Genomic DNA, 20,348 nt, shown 5'->3' with positions numbered 1-20,348 from the left:
CCAGGGATGGGGCAGTTTTGAGGGATGCTGTGCTGGGGGAAGGTGGCGCTGGGTGAGCATTTTTTGGTGGGATGCCCGACAGAATCATGGCTTCTGGCAGCACCACTCACTGTGGTCTTAAACCCCATCCTGGGCATGTCCTCAGCTGCCCAACTCTGTGCTCCGGGGACCTTGGGGGTGACACAACAGGCTGAGGTCTCAAGAGATGACACAAAGGGTGCTGAGGGAGCATGGGGTGTCTCACCATTGCTTGCACGTTCCTCAGCTCTCAGTGGGTTACAAACAAGTGCTGCTGGCACAGGGATACATAACCAGCACGGAGTTTCACTTGGGAGCATCCAGCCTTTGATATATTGCTTCAAATAACAAAATACCAGCCTGCTGCTTTACATGCAAATTGGGTCTCTCTGATAACTCAATGCTTTCTAAGGGAGCTCCCTTCCTATGTCACATTTTGAACATAAATCTAGTTTTCTGCCTCAGAAGAGCCGGGGACTCGCTGCTTTGTTGCTGCCCAGCCTTTGTCTCCATCCCCAGAGGCACCGGGCTCTGTGCAGCCGTGCAGAAGCAGTGGAGCTGAGCGAGTGGCTCATGCATGGAGCTCGCCCTGAGCTCACCAGGGGCATAGGGAGGCTGCAGAGACGGGCTGGGTCCATCCCTGTGGGCTGGGACCTGGAGCATCTCCCCTTCCCCTCTCTGCTCTCCCCACCCTGCTCTTTCTCTTACTGCTTTCTGGTGTCTGATCTATTATCACTGTCTCTCCTTCAGTAAGTGTGAAATGGGAGCTGCTGGGCACCATCCGAGCACAGCTTGTTATTGCCTCTTATTGTCTGTGTTAGCTCCTGGACAAGTTAGGAACATTTTCTATTTCTTTTTAATAAGACAGCTGGATTTATTCCATTTCTCTTCCCTGTTGAGGTGCTTTCTGCCGTTAATTGATGCATTATGGTCTTTGTTTCCTTTGGCTTCGTGGAGCCTGTTCCAGGGCGTTTGCTGGGTTAAAGCCAGCAAGATATTGTGCGGGAAGAGCAGCATCACCAACCATCCCAGACAAGCAGCACCTCCAGATTTGGTACCAAGTGATCTAGCCAAAGCCAGACCATCAGCTTTTGTCACCACTATTTATTAACTTATTCTCCTTCAATGGTCAGGTGGAGAAGAACAGATTGTTTCTCAAAGGTGTCGCTCGCTCTTCATTCCTTTCTTAGCAACTTGTGCAAGGGGCAGGATGCAATCCCAAATCCTTGCTTCATCTAAAACCAAGCAGCTGTCTCACCCTTTTGCCCTCCAATACCAGGGTGATGCCATTGGTGCCAGTCCACATTACCTGGATGCTGGCAGGAGAGGGGCATGTTTCCATATGGGTTAACTCAGATTGCTGCAGCTTTTGGGTAACGAAAGCAGGATCTGCGTGTTCAGGCTCTCTGCAGAGATTACCTCTGTTTCCTAGTCTGTTTTTACACATGGGGCTGTGACAATCTAACGACCTTTCCCTTGCAGCTCTGCGAGCGGAGGCGAATGCAGTGGGGACTCCTGCATCCCAGAATAGTTTTCCTCCAAGATCTTCCTGTCCAAGTCTCTCATTGCAGCTCGCTTTTTGAAGCCCCTGTGGTTATTTCAGTTAACGCTAATTACTGGCATGAACTAATTAATGTGGGTTGACTTTCCTCTTCTCTTCCTAATGCTTTTTTAACCCGCTGCCACATTCCAATTAGGGGACTCATGCAGCGGCTGGACTGGAATGACTCAGAGCAATCACAGTTGGATTAAAGCGTGTGCTTTACTGAAGGTCACCAATATTTCCCCATATTTCTGGTGTTGTATATTCCTGCCTGCAACAGGGAGGTGACCTGACCTTACAATAAGCATCTGAAATGTCTTCAAGTTCTCCTCCGTTTCATTGCAAGCAGATTTGTAGGTACCACGTCCATAAGCACTGGATGTGCTGGGAATGGTGATACATAAAATAGCCATGGGAGGCTCCTCGCCAGGGCTGCAGACCTTGAGGCAAGTGGTCTTGACCTCGCAGGGCCCTTGCTTGTTTGCATCTATGGAGATGGAGAGTGTATGCTGAATGTTACCTGCCTGCTCCTGCTTGTACAAGGGATTTCTTTCCTCTTGGGTGGGTTATTGTAACTTGCAGAGTGCTGCGGGCTCTGGCTGTGCCCTGGGCTTGCTTCCCTGCCTGACAAGACCCATTTGAGTCTTTGGGCTGGTGAAAAGCCATAAATCTGGTGGTGATGAAGCCTGCAAAGCTGCTGTTGCAGTGATTGTAGCTCATTTAACAAGGTCCTGGTAGAAGCCATGGGGAAGGAGCCTTCTGCTCCATGAAATATGGTGTTCCCCAGATCTGGGGCAGGAGCAATGGCAAGCAGGAGGCAGTCAGCAGTGGGAGCAGGGCTGGAGAGCCTTGTGCAATGCCTGCAAATCAGTTTCCATTCTCAGTCTCTTCCTGCCTTACTCAAGTCAGGTCACGATGCTGAAGTTCCCCTCTTTCCCCACTGTGTCACATCATCCAGGTTTTACTGGAAAACGCTGGTGTTTCTGCCTGCTCCTCCTGCTGCTGCTGGGGATTGATGGTGCAGAGATGCTGGTGTCTCCTGTGAGCTGGCGCAGTGGGGCTGTGTGGGTCTCCCTTCTCCCAAAGGGGTTTCAACCAAGCACCTCACCCATGCACCTTGTAATTGCTGGGTTAAGGGAGGTGAAAGCACCCGATTAAACTGCAGTAGAGAGCAGATAGCAAATATGTGATGAATATTAATAGTACCGGTCAGCCTATATTGTGCAAATGAGGGGAGAGTAGAAGATTTAGTTATTCATCTTTAACCTTTACTTTTGTTTAATGTGACCTTACCCATCAAGTCTCTCATTACTGTCTCTGCCTGTTCCACGTATGTTCATTTATTCTGTTGTCATCAATCCACCAGCTAAGCCTGTGTTCCCGTGCAGCCTGGACATCCCTCCCTGCGGATGTTCCCAGGGGATGTACCCCAGCCCTGTGAGGACACAGGGACTTTGGGGTCCTGCTCCCCATGTTTTGGACCTGGTCATACCAGGTTGTACAGCCACCTCCATGGGACATGCTCCCTTCTCTTAGCTGTGTGGTTATGCCTCTAAACCTGTATTTCCTACCAGTTTCATAGCTGTCTCTGGGTGGGATTGAGCAGCCCAGGGATATCCAGAAGGACATCCAACCTTTCTGCGTGTGTCCAGCACCATGGAGAAAAGGCCATGATATCTGCCAGGTTTTCTTTGGGCGATGCAGATAAAGTCTCTGGCATATCTTTGAGTTGTGTCTGGTTTTCATGAGCTGTATCCAGGTTGGCAGGAATCACTCATGGGAACAGTGTGGTCTGTCTTGCCACAGGGTGTCTGCTTGGATTCCCTGCAGGCTTTATGCAGAGCTGGACAGTATTGGTCTTGGCCGTCCTTCTTTGCTTTTTGGAGGTTACAAATGGTGTAGAAATATGTTCCAAACAAGTCTGAAGTTTCATCAGGCCATCTGGATGAGTCCCACTGCACTAACACTGGGTGATTGTCAACGTGGTGTCTCGTCTGATGCTCAGATGGGTTCAATTTTGGACGAACCGTTTCCCTGGCACGCTCCATCCATGCAGAAGAAGCAGTACCCTGCTGCAAACTGAACTTTGGCAGAGGTCAACCCAGCAGCTCGACCCTCTGTGAGCTGCTCATGAATGTCCCTCCTTGTCTGCTGGTCTCCTTCATGTTGACTTTGGAGTTGTGTTTATGGAATTGCATTTCTTGCTGTTAATGCATGTGAATTTTGGCTTGCTTTCTTTAGCCCTTTACTTCTTGGCTCCTCCTCACCCTGTTCTTGATGCTTCTACTGGAAATGAATGTTTAAATCTAAACAGCTAGGCAGTCTGGAGAGAAAGAGGGGAACCCAAAAGCCACCTCTCTATGCAGCTGTGACACGTGCCCCAACTGGCTTCCCAACCACACAGATACCAGAGCAGTTCCTGAGGATGGTGTTAGGAGAAGGTTGATGGGGATATGTGGGGAAACCCTTGACTTTCTCTCTTGCCTTGCAGGGTTTCAGCGGGCCTCCCCACGCAGCGTTTGCCTTGAGCTTCGACCAGCGAGCGATGAAAGAAAAGTATGAGCATGAACCTGCCCATCAGCTGGTCTACGAGAGCGAGTTGTCCATCCGGATAGGTAGAGCTGGGCTCCATCCAGGCAAGCATCCTGTCATATACCAACTGCAGAGTGTACGGGGGAAACACCCCGGTTACGCTGGCACCTAGGCTGTCACGTATGTGATTGATTGAAATTAGATTGGTTTTGACATGTGCATGCAGAGTGCACCTTCTCTTCCCTCTCTGGATCTGTCTCCCTGCTGGCTCCTATTCCAAGAATCATTACTTCTTGTTTCTCCTTCAGTTCTCAAAACCACTTGCACGTCTGTCTGTGCCTATGAATTATTGATAATTAGATATCTCATTCACTGGGGAAATGAAATCATCAGCTTAGCTTGAGATAAGTCTATTTCCAGCGTGGGTGCAGCCAGTGCTAACCCTGCCCTTGCCAAATTACGCCACGTTGAAGGTGCCCCATGACAGTGACCCTCGGTGGCCCTCCCTAATTACAGGCTCGGGCTGCCACTGCTTGTTTTGGAGGTTAATAGAATTGTAGCTGCCAAAGTGTGGAAGAAATTGTCTTGTTGGCAGCTGTTTCCTCCTTAAATAGATCTTTAAAGAAGGAGCTTCTTAGTCAAAGTAGGGGAACCTCATCAGGCTCCCCCAGCTCCTGGGTGCGTGTGTGGGATAGGTGGTGGCCATCCTGACTGCGTGGGGATATATCCTCTGAGGCACCACAGCTTTCTTTTCCCCTATTTAGCAGCAGCTTTGCAGTAGACAAACGTAATTGAGTGAATTGATCTCATTGCTCCTCTGCTTTTTCTTGGTTGGAAAGTGAAATAGTGGTTTACAGAATCCTGAGTACAACTGGGAGCAGATCAGGATGAAGAACTGATCCTTCTTTTTTGCTACCCTTTTAAATCAGGCTGTAATTTAACCACATTGCTTAATTGCATGTTTCATGAAGTGTTTCAAATCCACGGGATTTTGCAAGACTTGAAATACCAGCTTGGATTTTTCCAACGGAATGGGAGGAAGTTTTGTGCTAGACTCAGTGGGCTTTGCATCCGTGGAGTCTTTTAGCTCCTGGAGCAAGTGCAAGCTCAAAGGCTGCTCCAGCCCTGCAGGCTCTAAGGCTGTTGTAAGGTTTGTGGTATTTTTGTAAGGTGGAAACTTTTCATCCCAGGTACAGTTTGATTTTATTCTTAAAGATCAAACCCAGAAGCAGGCAGGAACGTCAGCTGCTGGGTTATATGTTTTCATCTGCTGTTAGCTGCAAACAATAACAGTGCAAATGGTTTTGAGAATAGAAAATCTCCACTAGACTGTGTTGTTTTCCCTCTCTCTGGGGCAATGCTATTAAGGATCCACAATACAGTGATTCTTTTATTGCCTCTTGCTGTGTTTTTGTTGCTTACTGCAATGAGCTTGGTATTTTCACAAGACACCTCAAAGCCTGCCAAGAAAGCAGCTTTCCCCAGCTCTGGTACTGCTTGGCTGTGCTCTGGGGAACGCTCTGGGAACAAAATGGGTGTTTTCAAAGCCTAACGGGTAGTAAGTGGAATGTTTCAGGCTTAATCACTGTTGAATCATTGACCCTTCCTTCACATCTTGAGGTTTTAAAATCACTGAAGCTGTGAAAAGAAAGAAAACTCCCAAAGCACACCGCTGCCTTGGCTTGCATTGTCTGGGGATGGTGGTGAGGAGCTGGGATGGAGATGGCTGGGAATGGGAAAGCGTGCAGCTCTCCAGGGCCCTGCATGTCTGAGGGCTTTGCTGTTGGAGATGTAAACACTTATTTAACGTGGTGGTAGGAGAGGTTGGGAGCAGGAGTGACTGGGTGGTCACACGGCTGGTGGGATCCATGTAACCGCACTAAGCAAGGGAGAAGATTCCTCTTAGACCTGTAGAAAAGGAGATGGATGACATGCAATAGTAACTGCCTGCCTCGTGTAAGGCACATGTATCCATGTGAAGTGGAGTATGGGTGGATTTGGTATGAATTGCAGCGAAAAGTCTGCGTCTAGACTTGGTATTTGATGAGTGGGATAATCACCAAGCTTTAATTACTACAAATGAAAGAGAATCCAGCCTTGTCTCTAATATATCTGGGTAGGCAAGGAACATAATCTGTGTTTCTCTGCCTCCCTTGGAACAGGTTGGGATAAAGCTGAGGAGGGTTTGCTCATTCCTCTGGGTGCAGGTGAAGCCTTCTCTGGTGCTGTGGAGGGACATGATGGTTTATCCTGCTCCCTAAACCTGCCCATGGCCCAGGGCAGCTCATCCTCCTGGAGCCTGCAGACACTAAACCCAGGGGAAATGGCTTTGTCAGGGTCACAGCAGGCTGCAGGACTGGGAGGCCAGGTTTGACCCCTTAGATCATAGCTACATGCGTGGTGTTCTTGAGTAGTTCTCAGAAAGGATTTACATTCAACATCCCACCTTGAAACCTGAGCTGTGACTCATGCTCTCAGGAGCTGTATATTGAACAGCGAGGCATGTTGATTCTTTATCATGTCCTGGTGCCAAGTGATTCACGTCGCTGCAAATCAGATTATGGAGTGGAGTGGGAGGGCGGTGATATTCCCCAGCAGCCTCCTCCACTCTCTTTAACATCCTCACCCCTCTACTGCAGGTGGGAGATCTTGTGTCCAAGGAGATGCTTTCTAGGTGTTCTGGGGCAGAGGGGTTCACAGCACTGTGGCTGTGGAGTGCCTGGAGTAAAGTACCAAGTATCATTTTGGTACCCAACTGGGAGCATCCTCAGTGGTCAGCACAGCTCTGGCCTTGGGGAGTTAAAAGCAGTAGAATCTGAGCTGGCTGCTGACCCAAAGAGCAAATATATGTCTGCTGAAGTACCTGGTTAACCAGCAGCATCTCTGCTCGTTGTCCATCCCAGACACACAGATGTCTGTGCCAAGGGGATGTGATTAGCTTCTGACATCGTGCTGCCAATGCTCTTAACTCCCTAACGTTGTTAGAGGGAATCGGAGTTTGCTTTAATGACTTGATTGACTTCTGGTGGGACGTGGTTTAGGAAGTGGTACTGTGGCATTCCTGTGTGGATGTTCAGTAAGTAAATCCAGATGGATTTACTAATTGGAAAAAGATACTGGCGTTTGAAGTAGTGTACTTAAGAAAGGAAATTTCATTTCTTTTGTCACTTAAGTGAGCCTTGGGGTTTGGGGGCACTGTAGAGAAAGCTCGTTGTATTGAATTTGTGTTTTTTCCCTTCAATTTAAGCTGCTTCATCAAATCAGCTGCTGACGTTTAGGCGGTGTTTTGGCTGGGGAAGCCCTGGAGCAGGAGGTGGTGGACTGGGGACACCCAGATACCCTCGTGCTGCACTCCCCAGGACCGGCTGGGCCCATCTCAGCAGCATCACACAGCCTCTGCTTTAATTTTCACCCTCTTTCCTGCAGCTCTCATATTTTTGTTTCCCCATTTTTGCTTTATTTTTCCCCTTCAAAGGCAGTTGTTGTGCGCCAGGGCTGCTGGAGCAGACTGCACACAGGGAGAAGCAGACCCTGCTCACATAGCATCTCTTTCATCAGTGCCCAGGCAGTTCAAGTCCTGTTCAAGTCCTCCCTCTGATGAAAGGGAGAAAGGGAGCTGGGGAGATAAGAAGAAGCCAAACCCCTTAGGGACCGGTACAAAGAGAGGGTGTGAGCTGGGCTGTGGGGTTGGTACTGGTGCTGCATATGGTTTGCTTCTGTCTCTGGTTGTGTCCCTGCAGCCAGGAAATTCACTTCTTTCCCTGTAACTGCTGGTGTACTGGATGCCTTCAGAAAGTCCAGCTTTGTCCCAGCTTTTCAGGCTGCCCTGATCCATGTGTGCCCCCTATACCAAGGGAAAAGCTCCATAGGAATAGCCAGGTCCCATTGTAAGAGCATGAGCGTTTGCTGATGCTTACCCTATGACTGTTCTCCCTGTTCCCTCCTTCCCTGAGCAGAAGCAGATGCTGTGAAGGAGGGATGATGTATGAAACCTCTCCAGCCATGAAACCCATCATGATTCATGGGGGTAATTGAGCCAGAGCCCTCGCATGTGCATCCAAAAGGTTCATTAACTCATTGCACCTTCTGTAACAAGAGGCTCCTTCTGCAAAATGGGATGTTCACCAGGTTTAGGTGGTTCCAACTGTATTTGTTATAACGTTGACATGTTCACTCCATGCTTGGTCCAGAAAACTGCTGCTTTCAAAAGACATCAATTCATTTTGAGTTTTAATAGCCAGCCTCAATGATGAACACCTCCTGCAATGTCTATACTGATTTAAAAGATCCTAATGCCCCTTTCTGGAGCGTTTCAAATGGTTATTGACCATCTTGTCAGGCTGGGTTCTGTGCTTGGTTTTTATAGTCATGACTAAATGTAGATTTATATACACAGAGCTTCAGAAATAAATAAAACTGGAGCACATAATCCCTCATCAGCTGATGAGATCCCTATTTCACAGGTAGGGCTGTGCCCCCCTTATTCTGGTTGCAGTCTTACTCCTTGGGTTAGGATTTTTGAGTTTACAGGGCTAAATGGAGCCTGGTGGTTTGTTCTCCTTTGCTCCTGAGTGGTGTCACTGGGAGTAGATGTGTTCCTTTCTTCTGCTTTCCAAGAAAAATATAGAATTATCCTGGTTATCTTTGCAGGACTCTGCTGCACTCCTACACTTACCACAGCCTGCAGTAAATAAACCACTCAGTTCAGCAGGTTGCTCTGGGTATAAGTCATGAAGATTTCATACTCTGAACAGCCTGATCCCTCAGGAAATGTCAACCTGTGACCTACCAGGAGAGAGCCCTGGCTTTGTGTGACCTGTGCTGTGTCAGTGCTGACCTTCTCCATCTCCCAAGGCTCTCGAGATGGGGATCTTTGTGTTGCGTATCCCATCTGTTTGCTGTTGCTCATTTCCACCTTGCCGGGGGAGCAGAGCCTGTTTTCACACATCATGGTGCTTACATTATTGCTAATAGGGAGGAGGAGGAGAACCATGCTGCAGCAGCACCACCAAAACAACTTCTAAATTCCTTGGCTGGGTTTTGTTTCAAGGTACTCTTGAGTTAGTAAGGGGTCTTCAAAGAGTTCAGCTGCCCTTTGAAGAGGAGGTGAGATCTTGAGCTGGAGTTGGAAGTAACTTTCAAAGAAGGGTTGTCAGACCCTTCAAAGAGAAGTCTTGGTTTGGAAGGCTGTCAGAGGTTGAGGATGCTTGAGGTATGGCCCCTTGGAATAAACCTGGCATAACATTTGGTGCCTTTGTCCTTTGCTTCGTTCTCAGTTGAACAGTGCTGTGATGAGCTTGAGAGCTGCTGGCAGTGGGGACTGCTGCTTTATCTGCCTGGAGAGGCAGGAGCTGCCTCCACGCTTGCTGCTTTCACAACCACTTGGACAGGGAGAAGCGCTGTGCTGAGGGGAGACAATGTCCCCTCTGCAGATGACATCTCAAATGTGCTCTTGGCATCTTGATCTGCTTCCTGCAAGTGTTCTCTTTCATGGCTTCTCATTAACATGTCTATCTTTCCTGGGCTTCATCCAGTGTGTCCTCCTAAATGAAACACCAGAAGGGCTTAGCCTCGCCACAGGCTTCTCTGTTTAATTCTGTTCAACTACTAGAGTTGCAGAAGAGCTACAGCTTTATTTCCATCACTGTCATTTCAAGATGTCCCTTCAGGGGGACCTGTGGGTGGCATTTCAGCTTTCCAAGGGAGCTGGAGTGGGTGGAAGAGGCTAACACAGAATCAGCTTGCTGTGGATTTGGTGTACACCAGCGGTGGTGGCATTGTTGGGGGATCAAGTTGTGCCCTGCAGGCATTGCGGTGGAGGATGCGCTGTGCAGCAATGCCTCGTGCTGGAAGAGCTTTGGTCTTTGAGGTGCCTTTTCCTGTAAGTCTCTTAATCCTTCCTGAATCAACACAGGCACAGATTTAACAGCACGAGGATGTGGTTTTCCTGCTCTGCTGCTTGCTGTAGGGTCTGGCTGGATCTCTTGCCTATAAAGATGAAGTTAGCAAGCAAAGAGGGCTGGGTGGGTGCAGAGTTCCTCATCTGGAATGCTTGGTGGCAGATGAGTGTCTTCATGCCTGCTGGTGCAGGAAAGGCAGCTCCTGGAGAGATTTCTCAGCCATCACCCATGGGTGCTGGGGGACAGGGATGCAGGTAGCATCATGGTACATGCACTGGCTGCTCCGCTCTGTGCTCCTTTTATTTCAGGGTGATTTGTTGATCTATGATGAGGCTTATTAAAGTCTGTTGAGTGACGTGCTGGTTGGGACCCACGCTCTGAAATCAGGTCTATCAGTAAGCGGGGAAGCTGCCGGGAGGCTTTCGGAGCTGCCTGGGCCATTAATCAGGGGAGTCGTTTCTCCAATTGAGCTTCGTTAACTTGGTGCAATATTATCAAGGAGCTTTAATTTCCTGGCTACACCTGACAATCTGTTAAGTCTTTTTAATTCTGCAGCTGTATAAAATAGGTTCCTCAGGGGCTCATTTCCATCCTCAGCCTGTGGATGCACTGCTGTGTTTGGTGTGATGGTGCAGGGGTCACACGAGTGTGTGTACACATGTGTGTGCAAGGGTAGTTAGTCCTCTAGAAGTAACTTTCCTGACATAGCAAGGTAATAGGGCATTAAAATATCTGCTTTAATGGAGCATCTCCAGAGATGTGTGTTGCATCAAACCCACGCCTTGGTGTGGTTGTCCTGTGGCTTGGAGCTGGCTGGAGGGTTAAAATCCTGCCTAAACCCAGCTCCAGGCTGGAAGGGGATTAGCACAAGTGAAACTTGGGAGAAACACCACCCCACTGCAGCTGCGTTCAGCAAAGCCTTAAATTTCAAGGTTTATTAAACTGAACTAACAATCAGTATCATTGCCTCTAGAGTGGATGTTGTTTTGGCTTCATTCAATAAGCACAGTAATTCATTTATTTCCTAGCTATGGTTCTTTAGTTGAATGGGGATGGGAATCATTTTTAGTCACCCTGAGGATGTTTTGGAGGAGTGAAATGAAAATCAGGAGCTCCAGCAGTCACTCTGCGTTATGACAGCAATATTAGCTGAGGAGCAATGCCAGGGCATGTACCATGAAGCAGAGGAAGGCCATCATCATTGCTTTGAAGGAAAGGGAATAAACTCCATTAAAAAACAAAACCAGGGCTATTCCCCATATTCAAACTAAACAAGTGTTTTAGGGATAATGAAGTGTATAAAAAGCTGTAGCCCAGCTGCGTCTTTGGGCATCAACTGTGGCTTCGAGAGCGTAAAGGTGTTTGTGACAGATGGGCCAGGGCTTGGAGAGTCCCCACATGGAGTTAGGGGAGGGCAACGAAGTGGTCCTCAGCCCCAGTGTGTCTGTACAGAGCAGCTTGACCGCATTATGGAGACAGATTGTATATATATCTCATATATATATATACACACACACGTGTGTGTGTGTGTGTGTGTGTATATATATATAAGCTCAACTTGACCCAGCAGTGTGGGCTTGCAGCCCAGAACCCCACTGTGTGCTGGGCTGCACCCCCAGAGCGTGAGCAGCAGGTCGAGGGAGGGGATCCTGCCCCTCTGCTGCGCTCTGGGGAGACCCCCCCTGCAGCCCTGATCCAGCTCTGGGGCAACAGCACCAGAGGGACGTGGAGCTGCTGGAGCGAGGCCAGAGGAGGCCCCGGAGCTGCTGCGAGGGCTGGAGCAGCTCTGCTCTGGAGCCAGGCTGAGAGAGCTGGGCTGGGGCAGCCTGGAGAAGAGAAGGCTCCTGAAGGGGAGACCTTAGAGCAGCTCCAGTGCCTAAAGGGGCTCCAGGAAACCTGGAGAGGGGCTTTGGACAAGGGCCTGTAGGGACAGGCCAAGGGGAATGGCTTTAACCTGCCAGAGGGGAGATTGAGATGAGCTCTGAGGCAGAAGCTCTTCCCTGTGAGGGTGCTGAGGCGCTGGCACAGGGTGCCCAGAGAAGCTGTGGCTGCCCCATCCCTGGCAGTGTTCAAGGCCAGGTTGGACACAGGGGCTTGGAGCAACCTGCTCTAGTGGAAGGTGTCCCTGCCTGTGGCAGGGGGTTGGAACTGCATGAGCTTTAAGGTCCCTTCAACCCAAGCCATTCCATCATACAGCTTTATGTGTATATGTATCCACATATATATAGCAATTTGCTCTGTGGTTCTGGTCATGCTTTTGGGCGACCTGTTCTCTTTGCAATCTGGGATCTGTTTAGGTAACAGCCTGGCTGCTTTGGGATTTTTAACTGGTGCCTGGTGGTGCTTGGGGTGTGCTGGGAGCATCCCGGGAGCATCTCAACTCTGCTTCTGCTTCTCGCCACCTCTGAGCAAGCACAAACCTCCTCAGCAAAGCTGCAGCTATTGTCTGGGTGCAGAGAGGGGCACAGGGCAGCACCATGAACTGTATTTTTATTACCTAAAAGCATGAAGCTCTTGTGCAGAGTTTTCTGTCTTTGCACCAATGGTTCCTGAGCTGCTCAGAGGCGGCAGAAGTTTGGCAGCACCCACTGGTTCTGGTGCTCAAAGGTCTCTGGAGCTCAGCCTGTGCTCTGGAAAGATGGATAAATTAAAGCTTTGATCATGTGTGTGATTTGGAGGTGGTGGGTTGGGGCTGGAGCTCTTGGTGAGGTTTCCTGCACTGCTGCTGCTGGAGGAGGCTTTTTTCCTTCTGAAGGCAGCAGGTTCTTTCCCTAATCACTGTTCTGATGCGATTTGTGCTTTTGATTTTTCCCATCTGATTTCAATTTCAACACCTGATTTCAACTTTTTATTTCAGTTCAATGTGTCCTGAGACACGTTCATGTCCGGGCCTCTCTTTTATCCGTTTCCACATGGTATATGGCACAGGATGATGGAATATGCCTTTTGACTAAAAATCAATGTTTTATATTCTACCTCCCACCAGGAAGCTTTCCCAGATATGAGTATTGATTGTGCAGATAAAAGCCCTCTTCACACTCTAATTGCTCTTTAAATCAGTGGGGCTGGTGGGTTTATACTCTAATTGCTCTTTAAACCGGTGTGGTGGTGGGTGCTGGGTGGATGCCATGGAATGGGGCTGGTCCTTGGGCAAAGATGATGAGAGATGTGCCAAGCACCAGTCATCTGAAGTGCTTGGATAATATTTTGAAGGAATCTTTGCTGTTGGCTGGGTTATGCACAACCAGGAGCTGCTGTGGTGCAGCATCACCTCCCGCATGGCTCCAGTGCCATGGGGGTGACTTCAGCAGTAATGATATTTTCCATGTTGTTTTCAGTGCAAATGCATCCCAACAGGCTCCCAGGAGGACAGCTTGGCAGGAGGGATACACTGCGATGTGAAATGGCAAATAGCTGGTGATGCTCCACAGCACCTTCCTGGGGTCCCTGTACCTGAAGGTGGCACTGAGCGACTGGGTGCCCACTCTGCCCCAATCGCTGGGGATGCAGGAGGATGGATCTACCCATGGCCATGTGGGATGGTGGTGACGAGCCACGGAGAGTGTCTGATGCAGGAAGGAATTGGGGTCTTCCCATCCATGACCCAGGGGCACTGGGATCTGCTCCATCGCTCCCAACACTGGGCTGATCGTGGGTTCAAACTGCTCCCTTGGGAACAGTGCTGGGGCCCCCCAGGCCAGGCTGCCTGGAGAGATGGTGCCCAGGGTTGGAGCAGGAGATGCTGTGTGATAACAGGGGCTTTTTTTACATACTGGAAGGAAAAAGCTCTGCAAGGGGCAGAGGTAATGAGCGCTGCGCTCCTGCAGCTCCTGCCTCACTCAGCGTCCCTGCTGCCTAATAAGACAGAAGCTGTGATTGAAGCTTTGTCAGTGCCTAGACTTTTCCAATGGCTCTATTTAATATGAACTTTTCAGGATTTGAAGAAGGGGAGCTCCTGCTGGTGCTGTTCCCGAGAAGGGAACACTAACTGCAGAACATCCCCCCACTTCATCTGCCTGCTTCCTTGAAAGGGAGAATAGCTTTGAAGCAGCTGCCTCCAATCTGCCTGCTGCTGCCTGCTGCTGCCTGCTGCATCCCAAATCCACTCAGCGATGCCCAGGGGACTGGGTTGAAGTGTGCTTTGTGATTGGGATGCAGGGAGGGCGATGTGGGGCTGGGTTGCTGGGGGATGTGGGGAGGGGGATGTGGGGTGTGGGAGACCCTCACACAGGCCAGGGCTTGTCCACACACCAGTAATCCCAGTCTGCACACCTGCCGGGAGGGCTGCTGGATAAATAACCCCAATTAGGGAATATCTTTCTGCCTTTCACACAGGCACCACTGAACTGAAATGACTTTTGGTTTCAAGCTGTGCCCATGTAATGGGTTAGCTGCTTAGACATCCTGTCCATCACATAACATCCCTCTCGGTGGGCTGTTGTAAATGAGGCTTTATTTCATCCCAATACAGAGGCAAACAGCATTCAGCCTGGCTGGGTGGGTTATTGTTGGGCTTGTGGTTGTTTTTTCCTTGGCTTGCTGCTCAGCACAGAAATAGGCTGTTCCTGGCTCTGGAGTGGGATCCAGGGAAGCAGTGAAGCGGTGCTGTCCTCCCATTTGGAGGCTGCACAGGGAGTTACTTCATCCGGGTTTGGATGCAGAATAGCTGCAGCGTGTGAGCAGAGAGCTCAGATTGTGCTTTTTCTCCCTTATTTTCTCGTAGGCGGTGGAAGCAGGAGGGTTGGTGGGACTGGAACAGCCCCAGCACCTCGAGCAGGAGCCAACTCTGGCAGCTGCCTGCGAGGGAGGTGTGATGGGAACGTGCTCCCCCAGCATCCCCATTGCCTGGGATGGGCTGGGGGGGACCGATGGCAGCGGGGCAGGACCCACTGCAGGCTGTGAACCATTGCAGCTGATGCAGCAGCCGGGTTTGGTACTTGGCTTCTGGGAGCTCCACAAAAAAGGTCTTTTATTTCTCCTCTATAAAGACCTGGTGGTTTCTCGTCTGTATTTGTTATAAGCTTAAACTAAGTCTCTATTTTCTAAACTGGGTTATCTGCAAGTCCTAAAGCTCAAGCATATTCACTGCCATCTGTGTGTCTCTACCTAACAGCAGAGTACTTGCCCCGGGCCCTGGGTTTGCCCTCTTGGTGCGATGCCCCCCGTGGCACACGCTGCTCAATGAGAACTCTGGCCTCAGGGGCATCTGGAGAGAGGAAGCAAAGCTGAGATTGATTCTCTTCAAAGCCCTAAGATGTATCTGTGGCAGCAGATGGTGCGAACCGCCTTAAAGTCAGTATGAAATAGCACTGAATTCCCAATTACGTACAATTAAAGTAGTGCTTGCTTATATTTATTTGTTTTACTACCAGTCAGGCTCTCCTTTTTGTACAAGGGGCTCTGGCCACGGCGTGGTGCTTCCTTACATGCAGGTGATGGGATTTTACAGCATCCATAAGCAATGTTCAGCTTTAAAAATAATCAGTAAAATACTTGTTAGGCTCTCTCCACCCAGGAGTCTTTCTGCAGTGTGCAGATGGGGCTGTCCCCTGGTATCGCATCCCGGGAAGGTGCAATTAGTAGAGTAACTTTGGGGTTTTTTTGAAGTTGCACATTCTTTTCCAGGTGGAGCTCGGCAGCTTTCCCAGAGCCCGGAGAGGTGGCTGATGGCCGATTGAGATGAGCTCTTAGGCAGAAGCTCTTCCCTGTGAGGGTGCTGAGGCGCTGGCGCAGGGTGCCCAGAGAAGCTGTGGCTGCCCCATCCCTGGCAGTGTTCAAGGCCAGGTTGGACACAGGGGCTTGGAGCAACCTGCTCTAGTGGAAGGTGTCCCTGCCCGTGGCAGGGGTTGGAGCTGGATGAGCTTTAAGGTCCCTTCCAACCACTCTATGACTCTTAACATTAGATTAGCTTCAGAGGAGACCTCAGCCTGCTCAGAGTTGCAGCCATGCCAGGCTCAGGGTGCTGGTCCTGCCTGGGAAGGTGCCTCACTGCTGGGTGTGAGAGCCCTGTGAAACATCCATCACTTTCTGCACTGTGTCAGGTTTTTGCTGGTTTGGTTCTGGGGTTGGTCTTTGGGGAAAGCAGGACTTGGCCTCAGGACGATGTCTTTGTGTGTCGTAGACATCGGGGTCTCGCTGTGTAGGGATCAGAAATGTCTTCAACTGGGAACAGGAGTTTCTGGGAGGCTTAGTGCTGAGGTTTTTCATTGAAAAGGCAGATAAAGGATGTTTACAATAATCCTTTCTTGAAGTACTAGAAGAAAATGTAAGAAATGAGTGTTTTTTCCATGTATGTGAGTGCTACCCAGCTGAATTCCCGAGGAAGGAGAGCTTAGTGCCATTCTGCGGCTGAGTCATCCCACCCCAGGCTCAGAGAGATCGATTGGCTTTGGGTTCGAAGAAGAAAAAAAAGAACCCAGCTCCTTGAAATTGATTTTTGAGAGGTTTTTGCTGCCTTCCCCCAGCTCCATGTGTCTGCCGATCCAAGGGCAGTCCCCAGCACATGGGGTCCTGTGGATCTCCTAAATGTTGAGGGCCGGGAGCATCCCCTCTGCTGCATCCCCACTGACTGCAGTGAGGAGCAGTGTGTTTCTGCTTGAGACAGGAGTTTTCATTCCTGAGGCAATCATCCCAGATCCATAAATCAGAATTTATTGAAGGAAAAAAGCCCAGACCCTGAGCTAAGTCTCACGTTGCCGCTGAGGCTGTTGATGAATCCTCCGTTTCACAAAGTAACGCTGCGGGTTGAGCCCTGGTTTTGCTTTTCTGGTTTTACCCTAAAGATTACCTAAAATAGGAGAATTCAACATTTAGTAGTAGGCTAGAAAGTGCTGTCAGACAGAAGGAAAAGACTGGGATCCTTTCCTTAACGTGGGAAGGCATCTCCGGCTCTTCTGGCAGGGCTCGGTTCAAGTCCGTTTCCTTCCCTTGCTGCAACAGACGGGTTCGAAACCTGCTTTGTTTGCACAAATACTGTTGTAGGGGTGGAATTAGTTTCTGTGGATCAAGGGGGTAGTTTGTGTGTGTGCGATACCATCGGGATATCACACGCCGGAACGGCGAGTGTGGGATGAGGGATTGTGCTCCTGGAAGCAGCCTGACGGTGTGGCTTTGCCAGGAGAGCAGGCAGAAATCCAATCTGCTTGTCCCTTTGGGGGGAGCTGGGATTGATTTTGTACATTGGAGGGCTGAGAACAAAGGAGCACTTTATTTTCCTCAGAAAGCAATTATTTATTCATTTTGGTTTTCAGACTATAAGAATAGCCCCTTTTCCCTTGCGTCGGGTCTGCCTGGCCATGGCAGTGACTGATCCAGCAGGATCGGTGCCTTTCCCTCGCTCCAGGCTGTGGCTAGTGGGGGATGAGGATGGGAACCCCAGATGTGTCCCTCCAGATGTGGCTATATTCCAGAGCACACGTGAAGCTGCTGAACAGCAAATTCAACCTGCAGCTGGGAAACTCTAGGAACTGGCTTGTGAGGAGCTGGTGTGCACTGGGGGAAGCATCACCGGCTGTGGGTCACTGGTGTGAAGGGCAGGATCTGGTGCATGGCCCATTATAGAGGCTGCAACTGGTCTCTGCACCCCCAGATTTGGGTGTTGCTTTAGAATTTCTCCTAACTATGCTCTGCCCCAGGAAGTCTGTGGAAGGGGTTTGGAACTGGATGAGCTTTAAGGTCCCTTCCATCCCAAACCATTCTGTAATCCTATGATATGCAGGTGTGTGGGAAGGGGGGACGATGCCAGAGCACCCCTGGGCTGGAGGCAGGGTTGGTTGGTTGCAGATGTGGTCCAGATGTGCTGGGATGTTGGTGGAGCCCTGCAGTGACAGCGCTGAGCCCATGGTCGTGACCACTGCACTGGGCTGCCTTGGGGCTGTGAGCCCCATCCTTCCAGTGCAGGAGAGCTGCCTGGTCCCTTAATAGCTCCTGATCAAAATTCCTGTTTTCTTTCTAAGGTTGTAATGAGATTGTGGTTTGGTCTTTTTCTTCCTTCTGAGATTCGCTGCCTCTGATCTCACTCAGATCAGAAGCAGTTGCCTGCCAAGGATCCGAGAGCCGAACATAGCTCAGCCCTCTGAAATGAAATGATTAAATTAACTTGAATGTGTAAGATTCCAGCATAAAATGATTCAGCAATGCACTTCATCTACTGGGAACTCTTTAAAGAGATCTTGGAAGTTAGTGTGAATTAGTTTGCTTAAAAGGACCTGGTGCATATAATTACATCGCTCTTGCCCAAGAAATTAATCTTTGAACATGGCAGATGTGAAGCAGGGAGGGTTTTGGCGTTCCTGCTGCCATGAGGCAATCTGTGCTGCTTGAAGGGCAGCACCTTGGCCTTGTGATTGCTGTGGGTTCTTACCATGTTGTTCTTACCATGCTTGGCTGCTGCGATGTCACCTCTGTTGCAGCCATCGTCCTCCTCATCCCCATGGAAGAGGCTGCCATGGCATTGATGTTGCTGTGAATGGGGGGTTTGGTGTCTGAGAGTGAATCCCTGTGGCTCTGGAGGAATAAGGTGCAGGTTTAATGCATCCAGATGAGATTTCCAGAGGGTTGTTTTGTCTGGGAAAACTTTGGACAGCCTGTGCTGTTCCTTCATTGCATTCCTTCAGCACTTTTCCCTAGGAATGAAGAGCTGTGTTAAGGATTCATTTTCCCATATAAAAGTGCACCCAAATGCACGCTGGCAGCTCTGTGGAATGATGAGAGCTTTCCCAGGGAAATTTCCTGGGAAGTGCCAGGAATTACATGGCTTCTTGGGCTGCTGTGGATAGATGATGGCACGCAGTGGGCTGGAACAGTGATTTCATGTGAGACTCAATGATGGATCACTGGATTAGTGGAGAAGTTCATGCATTAGGATCAAGGTTTAGGGGGACAAAGGTGGTGCTGGCAGAGTGCAGGGAGGCTGGGAAGGAAGACAGGAGATGCAGGACCAGCAAGGATGCTCTGGAGCAATTGCTGGGAGTTTCACAAGGAGGTACCCTGAGCCCCAAGGGAGCAGTGGGGGACTGCTGAAGATGTGCTGGGTCTCTTTTCAGGCTGGGTTGTTACTGGTGTGATGTTTGAGCTGGGCTTTGGGCATCAGGCTCCCCTCACTCTGTAGCTGATGCTCTCTTTGGGGCAGAGGGGGGACCCACGGGTCAGGCTGGTGCGCTCCAGCGTCCTCCTGGCTCCAAACTTGAGACAGATCCCAGCAATAATTGTGTGTCTGAGAGCAAGTGGTAGTCAGTCATGCTGAATTAAACAACCTTTTATGAAAGCTCCTGTGCACGCTCGGATAAATGAAGGCGCCTAATAGACAGTGAGTCATGACACTCTATTTATCTTCCCTGCTGAAAGCCTGAGCAGATGCAGGGACCTCTTTTATCTGCCAGAAACGTTGGAAAATGAATTTGTTATATATGGGGGGCTGGAGGGGTGAGATCATGCCAGCAGGCTGGGGCTGCAGTCACCATAGCGTGCAAATGGGTGGCACGCGTGTCCTGCTCCCATCCCTGCCACCAGCACCCAGGCGTGGGATCGATGGTGCTGGGCTGTGCTTGCACACCCAGAGCCTGGCCAGTACGTGCTCTTCTAGCAGTAAATAAATTGCTATTTTTAAAAGTAAATCCTTATTTTGACCATAGTTGGGCAAGTCCAAGGAGCTCCTTTTTCAACAGCTTTGTTCTGTGTGCACAGGCATTCCAGGAGCTGGATTTTCCCCGCTTTGGGGACTCATTCCTTAAAAAAAGAACCTTTTCCCTTGGTGGTTTTATTTCCAGCTCCGATGTGCTCCGAGCTGTCAGCGCTGATCAGAGCTGATGTGTGCGACCTGGGATTGCCGCCTGCTTCCCTCTGCCTGGCTCGGAGCCTGCAGCACTCGCTGCCTCTCCCTGTACCTGTCTGTGGAGGGGAAGCAGTTATCCCACCAGAGGTGTTGTGCTTAATTACCTACAGTAATTAAACCTCTTATGGAGGTGCTGAGTAAGAGCAGCGTGCCTGCGTGGCAGCAGGGAGCAGATGCTCGCTGACACCCATCTGCTCTTTAGCATCGAGGCTCTTCTGTGTTCCCTGGAATTCCTGCCACAGTGGCAAAAGGAGGGCAAGGAAAACAAGGATGTGGACGAGTTTAGGACGAGGCCAGGTTGGATGGGGCTTGGAGCAACCTGCTCTAGTGGAAGGTGTCCCTGCCCATGGCAAGGGGTTGGAACTGTATGAGCTTTAAGGTCCCTTCCAACACAAACCATTCTATGATGAGCTTCCATCTCTCGCTGTGTGTGCGAGGAATAACTTCAATTGCTTGTCTGTGCTATGGGATGGGCACTTAGTGCTGGGGAGGTGGTTGGACTGATGGCTTCAGACCCAAATGG

At 49.9% G+C, this 20,348-nt stretch overlaps 1 protein-coding gene across 3 annotated transcripts in view; it reads left to right on the top strand.

Annotated features, from left to right (window-relative positions):
• The window catches only part of SLC39A11 (solute carrier family 39 member 11), a 78,576-nt gene that overhangs the window by 18,806 nt on the left and 39,422 nt on the right, over positions 1-20,348 (top strand). For 2 of the 3 annotated variants that reach the window (XM_030506465.1, XM_030506467.1), the window contains exon 5: positions 4,053-4,197. In XM_030506465.1, coding sequence (XP_030362325.1) covers positions 4,053-4,197 — 145 coding nt within the window. The remainder of the gene's footprint in view (positions 1-4,052; positions 4,198-20,348) is intronic. The other variant, XM_030506466.1, reaches the window with a different exon arrangement.

This window comes from Strigops habroptila, chromosome 14, assembly GCF_004027225.2.
Source record: "Strigops habroptila isolate Jane chromosome 14, bStrHab1.2.pri, whole genome shotgun sequence".
Taxonomy (NCBI): Eukaryota; Metazoa; Chordata; class Aves; order Psittaciformes; family Psittacidae; genus Strigops; species Strigops habroptila.
Note: the sequence above shows the minus strand (reverse complement) of the source record. Positions and strands in the feature narration are given on the sequence as shown.